At 38.9% G+C, this 16,196-nt stretch overlaps 1 protein-coding gene across 2 annotated transcripts in view; it reads left to right on the top strand.

Moving 5' to 3' along the window:
* Positions 1-16,196, top strand: part of RORB (RAR related orphan receptor B) — a gene marked incomplete at its 5' end in the record, with an annotated part of 172,747 nt that overhangs the window by 98,012 nt on the left and 58,539 nt on the right. Inside the window, one exon of one of the 2 annotated variants that reach the window (XM_081151707.1) lies at positions 15,613-15,652. The exons of the other annotated variant lie outside the window; for it this stretch is intronic. Within the exon in view, the coding sequence (XP_081007833.1) occupies positions 15,613-15,652 (40 nt within the window). Of the gene's footprint in view, positions 1-15,612; positions 15,653-16,196 lie in introns of those variants that run through there. 2 annotated transcript variants of the gene reach the window in all.

Raw genomic sequence — 16,196 nt, 5'->3', positions numbered from 1 at the left:
TGTTTCTCACTCACATCAATGTTTTTTCCTCTATCTCTCTCTCCCTTCCTCTCTCTCTCCCTTCCTCTCTTTCTAAAAATCAATTTAAAAAAAAAAAAATGAGTGGTGGTTTCCAGACAGGGAAGAATGGGAAGGTAAGAAAATTTCAGACACAGAGCAGACAAGAAATGAGATATTCTCAAACTTTCAGTGGTGTCCTTAGTCATATTATGGAAACAACTGTCTATTTATCTACAGATGAAGGTCGTATGCAGAGTGAATTAAGGTAAACCTCCCTGTTCACCACTGAAATGCTTTGGCCATCTTGCCAAAACAATGTAGAAACCTTCATTAAGTCCCTTCTGAGCACAGTGGTTGTCCCTTGGATCACTAATGGGCCAGGTGGCCTGTCATTCATAGTCTTCATTTCATATAGTTCTGTGAGCCATGGCTGGTCCCAAATCTGTCATTTGGTGCAACATGGTCTGAGGGTCTCATGCTGGCTGTGGTACAGTTTTTCTTACTGAGATACACTCAGATATCAAGACAGCAAATGATTTTGGTGACTTTGTAAGGTATATAATGTCAAATCACTGTGCTGTACACCTGATACTAATATAATAGTGTATGTCAACTATATTTTAATTTTAAAAGGATAGAAAAAGATTTCAAAGATGAATTTCAGAGCTAGAAACATTAATAAATTGAAATCTTTTATTGAAGTACAAATCTCATTTTATCAATACACTATCTTCTGCATTGACCGTAACTCTGTCATTCATCTGTGCAGAACAAAAATAGTACAAATTTTACCAAAATCATGGGAAACCGAAAGACTATTTCTACCTAGGTCTGAGCAGATTTCCCTTTGAAAATATAATTTTCTAATGCTTTTGGTAATTTTTATCCCATAGATACAAAACATAAGAAGCAAAAACTTATGTTAAGTGACAGGTAGAAGCCAACTTGGGGTAAATATGTTATCATATTATAGCATCAATATATCAAGAGGACATTTTTCACCTATTACATTGGAAGTTACTATTTTTAAAAAATAGTAATAGTGTCAGGAAGAGTATAATGAGTCAGACATGCTCATAACATGCTCGATGTTTCAAAAAACTTTTAAAATAAGTATACCCTGTTTTTTTTATAATAGACAAGAGTCTTAGAATTAGCTTAAATATCCACTTATGATGAAATTGAATAAATTAAGGCAAACCACATGAGGAAGTATTACATATCTACTAAAAGAAATGTTTCTTTGAGAATATTTTTAAAATTTTTATTTTAAATTTTAATTTAATTTTGCATAGGAAATATTTGAATAATATATAATATTTATTGATTCAAAATGTATTTAATTAAATGTTTCCCTCTCACCTCTAACCATCTCTCCACAGACACACAGTATTACCAGCTTCTTGTTATCATGTCAGAGGTATTTTATGCATATACAACCTCTAACATGTGTGAACAAAATGTTTGTTTTTTTCTTGAGGATGCTCATATTAAATGTGTAGCTTTAAAAGAGATTACTACTCAACCCTATCTCATTTTTTTACTGTAGGGCTTCCTGTGAGATTTCCAAAATATTCACTGTAGAAGGACTTATATCATGTGGCATTGCCAGAAATCCTATTTGCCCACTTGTCTATAGAAACCTTTTGATTAAGAGCAAAAGAAGTAAGGAGTTGTAGCCATGTGGGCACTTTCCCTCCAAACTCCTAAAAACCTATTGCAATTTGATGAGTGATTGGGGGTGAATTGTTTTCCCTCTTTCTAAGCCTAGACTATAGTCATTAGAAGACTAGGCTTCTAGTATAAATGTGCAGAAAAAGCCAAGTAACACCCCCACTCTTGTCACAAGCTACAGTGAGAAGAAAAACTCACATTCTCACCTTAAAACAAGACTAGACCTTGAACTTAGCTTAGCTCATCGTCAGCAAAAATGAATGCTGACCCCCCCCCCCCGCACCAATGGTTCCTGCTCCCCATCGGCCAGGTGTCTAGCTCTATCATCATGGGCATTTAACCCCCAACCCGGCCATCAGTGTGCTCAGAGGAAACCACCCGCAGTGTGTCCAAAGGAAACGTCCCAAGTCTGAAGAGCAACCTTCACCAGCTGTCTCCCCAGGCCGAATAAAATATCTTCCATGGGGCATTTTTGCTGAGACCTTGTGCCTTTTTTCCCATATTAAAGTCATAAGATAGAATTGTTTTACCTAAAGTATTTATTGAATTTCTGGATTTGATACATAAGCACTCAATAATGTTTCAAAGAGATGCCTAAATGAATGAATTCGGTACTGTTGCTTCAAAGGATATTTTTGAAGATTCACACATAATACCTTGTGGTGCTGCATATTATAGATAAAAACAGCTCAGGTGGGGGTCCTGGTGGTGAGAAAAGAACTGGCGGAGTTGTGCTTGAGAAAGGTTTGCTGCAGCGTTGGGGCCTAACGCACTGACGACGACAGGATACACGACGTTACAAAAGTGCTGTTCTACCCTCTGAGGCCAACCTCACTAACAGACTATTCTGTCCCTGAGCCACTTTGTCTGAAAGGAGCCGCACGTGCAGAGTGGAGAAAAAACATTAATGACCTTTGAATTACATGGCACTGTCTCTTTCTGAAGAACTCCAGTGTTTGCTTAGTCAGCAGTTCCTTTCCCTGTATCTGTCTGTTTAATACCTTTCCTTCTGGTCTGTCAAGAAATTCTTCACTCTGTAAATTGGTTTCACTTATAACTGGTAAACATTTTCAAATTTTAAAATGTGCACGGAAATGTACAGAAACGTGCTATATAAAGTCATCATTTATATCTGTTATTGATGTTATAATTTGTATAAATTTGTATAAGAATAATAATGTTTATAACATTCTCTCAAAGCAACAGGCAGCAGGATAACCAGTGAGTGTAAATGGGCACTGGGTCGGGCAGTTAATGGGTATTTGATAAGAATTTATTGCTGAATTAATCGGTTTGTTTAATTTTCCCTGTTGCGGAATTACAGGGAGTAAGAACCCACTTGGGAAAAGAGGTTCCCTTGAGGTAGAAATTCATAGACAAGGGGGACGGCTTTTGTTCACATATGTTACCAGCTCATAAGAGTTTCAGGCATTCAACCCCAAAACATACATCTGTGTCCCCAGTGGTGGGTTTCTGGGAGGATTCTCAGCCTCCAGCAATGAGGAAAATGCAGGAACCCCACACACCTAGGGCTGTGGCTCTTTTCTGGCATAGTGACAGCGTGCTGAATTATGGGGTGGGCAGTTTTCTGCTTAATAATGACCACCACATGCTGACAACTTTCTGTGTGCCAAGCATGGGCCAGTTCTCTCACACAGGATTTTATTTTATTCTTTCAACAACTCTGTGAGATAAGAACCATCACACCAGGTTGGTAGATGGGGAAACAGAGATGTAGTGAGGTTGGTCATCTTGACTAACGATGCATCTCTTGAGTAGACTTGAACACGGGCACAGGTCCAAAGTCCATGCTGTAAACCAGTGTTTCTCAAAGTGGGATCCTCAGTTCACCGGGAGGGCCATGAATTCCTCCAGGCCAGCCTCTAATTAAATATTACAAGCCCTTGTTTTTCAGTTCTTATTCTAGGAAAATAACAATTCTATAGAGTTTTATTTTCACATAAGACTAAGGACAAATTCACTAATAACTCACTTAGTAGATTGCAAGGTGTTAGTAAAATATTGATATCCAGAAACTATAATTAACATGTGAAGAATTCAGACTTTTATATTGTAAAGTTGCCACTTTACACATGTAAATCTAGAGATAGCTGGAAACCCACTAGAAAGAGGGCATGGGTGGAGTAGGAGAACTCTGAGGTCTTTGCCTTGCTTAAATGTGCTATAATTTTAAAAGGCTGAGCACCACTATCCTAACCATTACACAAAACTGGAAAGAGAAAGGGGCCTGTCTTAATCCACTCGAGCTGTTATAACAAAATACCATAGACTAGGGAGGCTTATAAGCCCCAGAAATTTATTTCTCCCAGCTCTCAAGACTGGAAGTCGAAGATCAATGTGCTTGCATGGTCCAGTTCTGGTGAGGTCACACGTCTGTGTTGTGTTGCAGACTGCCAACTTACTGTGTCCTCACAGGGCAGAGAGAGAGAGCTGGCTAGATCTCTGACCTCTCCTTACAAGGACGCTAATCCCATTCACAAGGGCTCCACCCTTATGACCTAATTATCTCATAAACACCCCACCTCCTAATCTATCACATTGGAGGTTAGGATTTTAACACATAAATTTTGGGGAGACACAAACATTCAGTTCGCTGCAAAGAGTTTATTCCATTCCACGTTAACAAAACAGAGTATGCAGTGGGAACTTAAGTACAAAATGTTATTTTACTCTTCTCATATTCCTATAATTTACATAGGATGAGATCCTTTTTAAAAAACACCCTGTTGTTATTTTCTGAACTAACGATCAAGAATCTCAAATAAGGCAGGACACATCCAACCAGTGCTGATGATTAGCTCTGCTTTAATTCTCATGTGGATTCATTTTTTGAGTAAGTGTTATTTGAATTCTTTCCTGTTTTAAGATATCCTAACGACTCTGTCTTTTTCACACGCTAAGCAATATAAACACCTCAGCGAGGCCAGTTAGTCTCCCTTCGGAAAATCAGAATAAGCACTTTTTTGAAACATACCTAAGGCGGCTGCTCCTCCAACACATCACCCATCAACTGCCTTTAGCAACCAACAGATAATTTTTAGATTCCGAGCATTAACTAGCCCCGGACCCATTAGTTGCATGGGCGTGGGCAAATTGGGTTCTTCACTCCCCGAGTGTCTCTGTCAGAGTGGAAGATACAGATTGTCTTTATTTATTGAGATGATCCTGCAGCATTCATTCTCGACTCGTCTGAGCATTTCAATATTTATTCCTCCAGACCATCCAATTATTTTTTGCTAGTAAGCGTGGTGGCATTAAATAGCAATTATTTTTACTTGGCGATTTTATCTCAGCACAATGGGGGAAAATTGTCTAAATAGGGTAGAAAAAATAGCCTTTCAAGTCTTTGACATGACGTTTACCACTGAAAATTCCCCAGGCTTTGTTGACCTCCAACGCAGCAATATTTTGATAATGCTATTCAAGTGGTTTGAAAATAACTCGAATTCACCACTTAGTAGTGCTTAAGACAGCAGATTGAACACCTACTAAGTATTAAGAAGAAAACACAAAATACAAATAAGATGCATTGCAGATGCTGTGACGTTCACTAAATTGAATCCACATTCTGCATTCTACACTTTGTTCTGACAAAATGGGTAAGCCTACAGGTTTTACAGTCACCCTTTAATCCTAGGAAGCAGGGGAAGAGATCATCATAAACATGCATTTCTCTTTATTCCTCTCCTTTCTTCAGGGAAACCGAAGTTTAAATCTTTCATTCAGCCCTAAAGTAACAGTCTGCGTAACAGTCTGCATGAAGTACAGCAAAGGTGCTAATGATAATAAGTGAAAATAGTAATGATGAAATGCCAACCCAGCCAATGTTATATTGAAAAGGTAGCAAGAGAAGATAAGTGACAATTATTTTCTTATTCAGACACCCAGATTTATGACAGGTGATCAGATTTCATGAGGATTAAAAAGATTCAACTTTAGAACCAAAAACTCATGGTACCATTTGTTGGTACATGACCCCCTAGAGAAACATGCTGTGGGTTTTCAACCCCAGCAACAGCGGCGTGCTCTCGTTTCCACAGTGCAGGCACTCTGTCCACCGCAGCAATCACCAAATAGCCCAGAGAGGAAATAGCCCAGAGAGGAAATAGCCCAGTGTCTGTCTGCTCCTTAGAAATAGAGAGGGAAATGCTTGCCTGATGTGCACTTTTCCTTGTTTGCAGGGATCATCTAGCCCTGCTGAAACCACCGGGCTGGAAGTATGGGCCTTCAGGGCTTCTTCAAATAGACAAAACAAACAAAACTTAATACTTAGTAAAAAGTATGTGTGTCTTTAAGTACTCCTAAGTGTCTCTCACTTTTGTGAACAAGTCTATAATATCTTGTATCTAATTTAGAGTATGGGCCGAAATGCCACAATAGACAGGATCAAAGCCGTTGTTCTCAGACTTTAGCAGTCATTAGACTCGGCTGGAGGACTTTTAAAAACACAGATTGCTGTAATGTTCACTCCTAGTGTTTGTGGACCACACCTCAGTAGATCTCAGCTGGGCCAGAGAATTCTCACATCTAACCGGTAGACGGAGCGGGTGGTGACACTACTGTTGCTCATCGGTGGACCACGTACTGAGATGACCGCTGTAGGTTCCCTTCCTTAGCCCTGTTGTGCCTCAGTTTCTTCACCAATTACTTGAGAGTACAAACACTTAGCTCCCAGAGCTGCCATGATAAATAAGTGAGGTAATGCATTAAAGCTTTGAACACAGAGTCTGGCACATACTAAGTTCTCAATCCATGCTAACTGTTATTAGTGATGAATTCTGTGGACCCTGCAGGATTCTGCAAATGAAAACACTAAAATGGCTTGATATATTTGCCTCTAATTGCGTCTCAGGATTTTCTGCTTTTAACTTTAGATCAAACTAAACTCCCGTTTTCACCTTTGCATTAGAAATAAAAGATTTTGTTCTTCAAGGAAGCTAAATCTACATTTAATTTTGCAATATGTGACTTGTTTGTATGGCTCTACATTCTCCATATGCTTCTTATTCCAGTCAATAAAACGTTCACAATTTTGGTTGGCCCTAAGGTGCTGCAAGATGTCCCAGGATGAGTGAGGGGGAAACTGCACAGTTCTCCTCTCTAAGATACTTCAGGGACAAATTTCTCTCTACTAATGCAAGTATGGATTGCACACAGAGTTAATGCTACCATTCTTGGACTTTTAAGTAAATTTACTATATCTGGTTGTTAAGTTGTCTCTTGGTGAGTATGTTCCTTAGAAGATACAAGGTGAGAAACTCAACTCTTTTACTGAATTGTTTAGCAGTAATGACTTTACCTGAATTCTTTCTGACAGAACTGCCTGGTTCTCATGGAAAATAGGATATGTTGATGGTGCCTTTATACAGAAAGAAAAAAATAGAATTCAATCAATAGCAATAAATGACAGAACCTAGAAACCTGAGGTTTAGAAAAGTCACTGATATTTATAAAAGGAAGAAGTTATTCTTTTCATTTGATTGCCACAAAGGAGAGCTGGCACGGATGAAGGCCATGTAAGAGTACATAACCATATAGGTCCAGGTGCAGGGTCTATAGTCATGTGTCCTGGATTAAAATAATCCAGCTCATCCTGTGATGTCACATATTTAGCATCCTGTGATGCTGCACATGCAAAAGTACTGCTGCCTTCCAATAGCATGAATGCTGCAGGTAACAGTGGTCTTATTACACAGGCTTAGGAGGGCCTTATCTGAAGCCAACTTCCAAGTCAAGATACCTTGGCTAACATTTTTATGGTATCAATCCCTTGGCATATTTTTAATAGTGGTGTTTCCTCCACTCAGGAGAATAACTTTTAGAATGGAAGGAGATACAACAAAAGTCAATAATGCAGAGTTGAAGTTCACCACCAAATTGGAGTTTGCCACTTTAAGTAAGCAAAAGTCTCCAGATGAATAATATATTGGGTATTATAGATTCTTTCTTCCTTGATGGTAAACTTTTATATTCTTGGCTTTTCAAAACTTCTAGAAGATTAGAAATAACTGAAATGTCCCACATTCAAAAGCAGACAGAGAAAGACGAATTACATATAAGTTAAGTATTTATATTATACATATGTATACATAGGTATACATAGATATACATATCCACTATAGACAATAGCAAGACCTTAGAACAAATTGGAGCCTAGAGCCATAAGACTAGGCAGGTAAAATGGTGTCACTGGCAGTCATTTTGGGCATGACAGAAATTAAGTAATGACAAACTAATCCCAAGCACTTTTTGATAGTGTTTATTATATCAATAAGACCAATGGAACAACAGAGATATAGTATTTTTATTTCAGCAAGGCTTGTGGGCATGCTACAGACATGTGGGCTGGAGGAAACTGATTGATCAGTAAAAAGTTGCAACAATGAGATCTGTTGTCTTCCACAGTGCTACATGAGAACCAGGGAAATCTCTTAACCATTCCTGCACCGTAGGCTTACATACAGATAATAGTGGTCTTATTCTATATAGGCTTATGAAAGACCTTAGGGAAGGTATTTAACTCAGTTACTAAAATATTGTACGCACCCAACAAACATGTATTTTCTGAATGAACAAATGTCAAGTTCAATAAGTGACTGGGTTTTAGCCATTTCTTGATGTTCAAGTCTTAACTCTTAAATAGCTAGTATTTCTGCATAACCAAACACTATTGAATTAAATAGTGTTTGCTTAATATCAAAAATATTAAAGGCAAAACAATGGAGACAATAAAAAAAATCAGTGGTTGCTAGAGAGGTGGAAGAGGAGGAGATGAATAGGCAGAGCACGGAGGGTTTTTAGGGCTGTGAAAATATTCTGTCTGATAGTATAATGATCAATACATGTCATTATACATTTGTCTAAACCCATAGAATGTGCACCACCAAGAGTGGGCCCTAATGTAAACATGAACTTTGAGTGTGTCAGTCAATGTAGGTTCATCCTTGTTTAAAAAATGTCCCATTCTGGTGAGTGGTGATGATAATGGGGGAGGCTGTGCACGTGTGTGAGCAGGACTTACGTGGAAAATCTTTATCTTTAAATTTTGTTGTAAAACTGCTTTAAAAAATTAAAGTCTTTAAAAATATTCACCACTTGTTAATGTGAATAAAAAATTACTTGTTCCCCAAAATCTACCTTACATACTTTATCAATCTCATAACTCATATAATAAAAGGAATCTAGTTTACATAGTACTGGGAAGTTATTCCTGTTAATTTTCTTACAGTTCAAACCTATGTTAGAAGGAAGCTTTAAGAATGTATTAGTGCATAAGCAACTAGGGCTCAAGATTTCTCCCATTTGAATTTTGGGTTATACTACTAATGTCAACCAATAAGAATATTACTAGTCTCTCTGTTTTCCATTTTATTGTCTATATCTTTCTTTTGAGTGAGAAATAAGTAGGAGCACTATTGGGGAAAATCTTGGAAATGTAAGTGGTTTTCATAATGTAGGTTTGAACCAAAGTTCAAGTATTTGCAGGCTTAGTCACCAGAATAATTTAGCTATTGATCAAGGCAATAATTACTACTCTACAAGGCATCAAAATTAAGCTGCTAAAGTTTCTTAAATGGATTGTACAAGATAAATGTCCTCCAGGGTATATTGGAAATATTTGGAAACATTTTTAGTTGTCACAACTAGTGAATAGAAGCCAAAGATGTTTACAATTTTGCTGCATTTGCAAAATCACCAAGAGATTAATCTATTCCTTTAGCCTTCTAGAGAATGTATAGTTTTGACAACATTAATATATTTAATTTACTAAGTACGCTTAAAAACCTAGTTTTTCAAATGCAATTTTGACAGAATACAAGTTATTGTGACTGGAGAAACTCTTTTCGCTGCTTACTTGTCAATTTAGATGAAATTATGCCATTCGAAGTGTATATCCCTGAAGACAGGGACTATGCCTACCTTAGTTTCCCACTATGCTCTCATCAACTATGACTTTAAGGGAATGGAATCTTTATTGAGTGCCTACTGTATACCAGGATATTGGCTTATAAACTTTCACATGTATTACCTAATATAATTTTTATGACAAATACATGAAATAGTAATTATTTTTCCTGCTTTACAAAGGAGAAAACAGTGGTTCTGAAGGTTGTCACTTCCTAAAAGCACATGGCTAGAAAAGGGGGGAAGCAGAACTCTGTTCTGATTCTGACATGCCCTTGATCTTCTCCAACACCAGCTGTAGACCCTAAGATGTATATGAGTATTTAGTCATTCTGATTCATTACTAGAGAAGACATTGATGAATGGGTATACAACTTCTTTGTAAGGACTTTAAGAGAAGGGTTTTCCCATTTTCCCAGGGACGTGGAATCAATATAAGACTACCTATCTATCATCTCTCAAGGGGAGCTGACATTTACTGAATATGTACTGTCTTAATCTGTTCAGGCTGCTATAACAGAGTACCATAGACTGGGTGGCTTGTAAACAACAGAAGTTTATTTCTCATCGTTCTGGAGGCTGGAAGTCTAAGATCAGGGTGCCAGCATGGTCAGATTCTGGTGAGAGGGTTCTGGTGAGAACCCTCTTCTAGTTGCAGACTAGATACGACTTCTCACTGTATCTTCACTTAGTGAAAAGGGACCTGTAGAGCTCTCTCCAGGGCCCTTTTATAAGGGCACTAATTCTATTCATGAGTGCTCTACCTTCATGACCTAATCGCCTCCGAAAGGCCCATCTCTTAATATCATTGCATTGGGAGTTAACATCTCAACATATGAATTTGGAGGGACATAAACATTCAGTCCATAACATTTGCCATGCTCCAGATACTGATCTCAGTGCTTTATTTGTATTTTTCTTTTATTTTTCAAATGGCATAAAAGAACTCTCTCACATGGCTATGACTCTTACTTCCATTTTACAGGAGTGGAAACTGAAGCTCTAATCATACAACTGTTAAATGGTAAAGCATGAATTTGTATCCAGGCACTGAAACTAGAGAAAAACTAGAGTTGTCAATTGGGGGGGTATTTTGCTCCCTCCCCAGGGCATATTTGGTCATTTTTAGAAACCTTCTTTGGTTTTCACAGCCCATGGGGTGGGGGGGTAATATGTCATCTAGTAGATAGAGACCAAGGATGTTTACAATGTACAGAACAACTCCCCTAAAAACAATTATCTAGCCCCAAATATCAATAATGGTAAAGTTGGGAAACCTTGTTCTAGAGCCTACATTTTAGTATTTCTCTGTACTTTTCTACCATTAAATTGGGGCAACATCATGGAAATAATGAATACATCTGGCATTACTGATGATTAATTCTTACCTGTGTTTAATCTCACACCTTTTTCTTGGCAATACTGATTTTAACATATAAAACAGTATATTGTTCTGTACTTCAGAATTATTTTATCTTTTGTAAAATAAAAATCCCTGGTCTTCCAAAAATTTTTACTGAAATAGTCTACATATGTCTCTTAGGAATCAGATATTTTAACATCTCACTTTAAATTCTTCAACACTTCTATCAGGTAGGTATTCTTATGGCCATTTTACAAATGATGAAACAGATATCAGAAGATTGAATGATTTGTCCAGACCACACAACCAGTATGTGAGAGCTGCAAATTTACTCTTGCTCCTCCTGATTGGAAAACCCACACTGTAAACCAGTGGCTGTGAAACATGCGTGTGCATTGCAACCAGCTGGAGAGTGAAAACGTAGACTGCTGGACACACCCTCATATACGTACACACACCCACATACCCCCACCACCACCACACACACACATCAGTTTCTGATTCCGGAGGCCTTGGGCCAGGCCCCAGGAATTTGCATTCCTAACAAGTTCCCAGGTGCTGCTGCTGTTCCAGCTGTTCTGGGGAACTACACTTTGAGAACCACAGTGCTAAACAGGGACAGTTTCCTATAAAATCAAGCTATCTCTCTTTTATGATACTTCTTTGTTTAAGAAGATTCATGTCTCATTTACCCCCAGATCTTAGGAGGTTTTTAAAGAACATTTTTGTCCCATTAGCTTAATGTATTATGATACCAGGGACAGTTTAAGTACTATGTTGGTGTGACAAGTGTTTAATAGCCACTACCTATAGTGGAATGGGGTCAAGGGAGAGCCATCGAGGAGAGAGATCAACTCCCTCTTGCCTCTAATGATAGCACTCCTACCCAGAGAAAAAGAAATATACCTACTCGACAGAGAAAAAAACTAGACCAGTGGGACAATAATATAAAGTGGACATTAAATGCCAAACAAAGGGGCTGAAAGGAAAGGTAGTCGATGAAGGGAAAACAGGAGATCAAGAGAAGTTTTTTGTTTCAACCTCCTTGCTCCTATACTAAGAACCAATTATGATTAAATAAAGAGCAAAAAGAGGCAAGAGCTTTTTTCTTAACCTTTTCTCATCTCCACTAAGTAAGTACATAAGCTTAGATGCCCCAAAGATGAGCTACCAAAGTGAAATGCAAGTGAAAGGAAGCGGTGGGAGTGGGCAGTGAGACTCATCTGTCCCCAGCGCTGCAGTCGGCCAGCAGGTGTGCCCTCACCCACTGATCCACTCCATACATTGCACGGACTCTCTGTGCTAGACACTGGGAGACACCCAGAGGGAGGGCTTTAGCCCTAAGGAGCTTACAGTCAAGGTGAAAGGCAAGCATATAATGAGGATTAGTGAAGAACACCAGGACCAAATGAGTGGTGGGGACAAAGGAGCCAGGGTGATCACTGCGGATGACGTGGCCAGGGGGTGCTTTGCGGAGGTGGTAGAAGTTGAGTTGGGTTTTCAAAAATAAGCCAGATGTGGGTAGTTGGAGCACAATGAAGTGAGGTCTTCATGAGGGCTAAGGAGGAGAGAGAAGTAGAAAAAGGTAAAGAAGTGAGGAATTGAGGTCAGAATTTGAAGGTAGATGGATGCCTTTGGTCCTGGATCACAAGGTGTGTTCCTGAAGACAGCTGACCCAGCGTGAAAACCCGGGCCAAGGAGAGGATTAGGTTTATCTTGTGAATCATAGGGAGCTGAAAAGTTATTAGAAAGAAAGTGATATGATAAAATTATAACTTTAGAGAAATCCCAACAATTTCTTCCTTTTTTCCTGACCATATGCCCCTAATATAGGCTGAGTCCCATCCCTATGCATGTGCTCCTATCTCAAACCCTGACCTTTGTTTTCAGGGGAATGAGCATGCTCTGGTTATCAAGATTCCAGTGAGTCTGTTTTGATGTTCTTGGTACCCACTTTCTTTCTCCAGAGCAGGAGCTGAATATTTCTCAAGGCTTAGGAGGCATGAGGATGTGTAACTTTCTAATCCTGAGATTTGGCTTCCGGCACCCTATGAATGGTGCCTATAAATTTAATGCCACACAAGTCAGTATTTAATACCCTTTAAATAGTTCACAGAGAACAATTCTGTCTCATTTAAGCTATAACACAGGAAACATCTGGTATCCCCCAAATATGTTTATTTTCTGACCAAAAAGAGTTTTTAAATGACTTTCCTACTCATTATCAAAAGGTCCTCTAAAAATATTATTTCTAGTATTATACAGAAAACTGACAATTACAATGGAAGAATTTAAATAAGATTAAATTTATGTATTTTCAATACACATGGACTATGGGCTCCATAATATTTATTTCTCAGTGCCTAGTACAAATAGTATTTATTATTTTTTTAATGGAAATCTTTTTTTTAATATATCTTTATTGATTTCAGAGGGAGGAAAAGAGAGGGAGAGAGAGAGATAGATAGAAACATCAATGATGAGAGAGTCATTGATCAGCTGCCTCCTGCACTCCCCCAACCAGGGATCCAGCCCACAACCCCGGGCATGTGCCCTAACCGGGAATCGAACCCCGATCACCTGGATCCGAGGTCGATGCTCAACCACTGAGCCACGCCTGGCTGGGCAGTATTTATTATTAATTTATTAATTAATTATATTGACTGAATAAACAATGATAACCAGAGTTAATAGCCAAAATGCATGTGTTTTTCATAAGCAAAGGTAGGCAGATTTATTTTCAAGTATATTTCCAATATGTACCAGGCTCTGTGCTAAGAACTATCACATTTACTCCTCACACAACTCTGGTGGGTAGGTGTTATGATCTTATTTTAGACATATACAACTTGAGGCACAGAAAGTGTTAAGTAACTTATCCAAGAATTCAAATCTAGATGTTCTAATTCAAAGTCCAAGGCTCTTTCCTCAAGTTTTTCCCAAATTTGTCTATCACAGCAAACACCTGCACACTTATTACTATACCTTTCCAGGCCCCTCCTCAGAGGATTCTGACTCACTAATTGGTGGGGACAGGGATCTATCATTTCACACATGTCTCTGCTGGTTCTGAGAAACATTCTAGGGGTCTTCAGTCCTGGCTGCCCATTAGAATCACTTTGGAAATATTTAAAAACCCCAGACACCTTAGCCTCACACCAGGCAAATCAATGGGAGGTTAGAGAGAAATCTCTGAGCATTGATATTTTTAAATTCTCCAGATTGTTTCAATGGGCATCCACTGAGCTCAGCCCCACCATGCTGACAATAATACTTGATGGGTTTACCCAGCCTCCTCTAACCACCTCTCCACCCCCGGCCTTTGTTCCCATCAAAAAGTAGTTCTACTACAATGCGAGCCAGGAAAAAGCAAAGATGTTTATGAGAAGAGAGGAACAGAAGGAAGGAGATCAAGAAACCATTTGTGCTCGGCCGGGTGTGGCTCAGTGGTTGAGCATCAACCTAGGATCCAGGAGGTCACAGTTCAATTCCCAGTCAGGGCACATGCCCAGGTTGTGGGCTCCATCCCCAGTCGGGGGCGTGCAGGAGGCAGCTGATCAATGACTCTCTCTCATCATTGATGTTTCTCTCTCTCTCTCTCCCTCTCCCTCCCTTTCTCTGAAATCAATAAAGACATATTTTTAAAAAAGAAAGAAAGAAAAGAAACCATTTGTGATAAAGGATTAGTGAAAAGAAAATGAGAGCTGTCGAAAGTAATGGAGAGGTGAGGGGAGAAGAGAATGGTTTGAGATTCATCCTGGAAACAATTGAGTAACTCGAGGCAAAATTTCAATGGAGCTCATACTCATGTGTGCATTTTGCTCTCTGATAAAGGTCATGCACTTTTCTATGTCAGTAAAAGCAAATTTTACGTATTCACATATTTATCCTTCCTGGTGACAGGGGTTCAGGATCAGAAGTTTCTGTCTGTGTGTCTTCATCATTCTTATAAGTGCGAGCACTGAGGCATGCTGGGAGAATAAAGTCACTTTGGACCTCAGGGCTGGGGCCAGGTGACCCACCTAGTATGAAGTCCCAAACTGGTTCCCAAGCTGTGTTGCCACTGCAGCCATAAGGGATGCACATTTTCTTTGCCTTTAAGATGCTCATGCGCGTAGACAACTTCCATCCGATATTTGGGGGGACAGAGCGTGGTAATACGTTTACAAGATCCCTTGTCCCTGGACCTCAATAGAGGGTCCAAGCTAAATGCGGAAAACTAATCCTGAAGGAAATTTGTGTTGTACATTTATAATCACAGAGGTGACTCTGTTACCTGGCATATGCCTATTCCAACAGGATGAAAATAAAAAAGTTGAAGTGCAGAAATTCTATGTGTCTGTACAATTCCGGAGCGGGGAAATGATGTTTTTAAACTTCTGATTGTGATTTCAGCAAATGCTGCATTCTTTCATGAATAAGTAGTATCCAAAAGAAAAGCCAGTACCCTCCCTCCGCCCCCCTTGCCTGGGCAGCCCTTCACCCTGACTTAATGAAATGGAACAGTTGATGCCTTTAACCCCCCTTTCATTTAATCTCATTAATGCAGTCTGTTGGGATTCTAGTCGTGAGGGAGCAGAGGGGCAGTCGTCAGACCGCCAGCGAAAAGTGCAATATTTTTCAGTTAGACTTTTCATTGCAACGTCAAAATGTGTGAGAATGAGCTCAAATCCAAAGCTGACGCCACTGGTGAGTTTTACATTTTCTCCTCTTGTGACACTTGGCTGTGTGAACTGTTCCCAGGCAGGACAGTAAGCGTTTAGAAGCTGTCAGTAAAATAAATGAGTGGCTAGGTGTGGGAACAATAAAATGTTTTCTGACTTGAGAGTGTATATAAGAAAAAGTCACTCAGGCTTTATTTTACACTGGAGAACATATTTGTATATAAATATTATCACATCCGGAAGTGAATTGCTAAGTGCATAGGTTTTGAGACTGAACTGAAATAGTCATCTGCCACATTACACTAACATGCAGTTAGCAGGATGAGCAACTTCATCACAGTTTGCAGTTTTGATTTTAGTTATTGGCATTGCTGTCCTCGTGATCATTTTGATGTTTCTAATTTTTTTAATTCTGTTTATAAATATACCAGACACTTTCTCATATGTAAGAAATCTATTTTCCAAAAAATTCTATTTTGTTGAATGATAATTAACAATGAGATGAATTATGTTTGTGGGGTTTTTTCTCCTAAATGTTTTACATGTAAGTTAGTGCATAATTCTCTACA

Source organism: Miniopterus schreibersii (genome assembly GCF_964146895.1).
Source record: "Miniopterus schreibersii genome assembly, chromosome: 11".
Classification (NCBI taxonomy): Eukaryota; Metazoa; Chordata; class Mammalia; order Chiroptera; family Miniopteridae; genus Miniopterus; species Miniopterus schreibersii.
The sequence above is the reverse complement of the archived record's forward strand: the minus strand, read 5'-3'. Positions and strand labels throughout refer to the sequence as shown.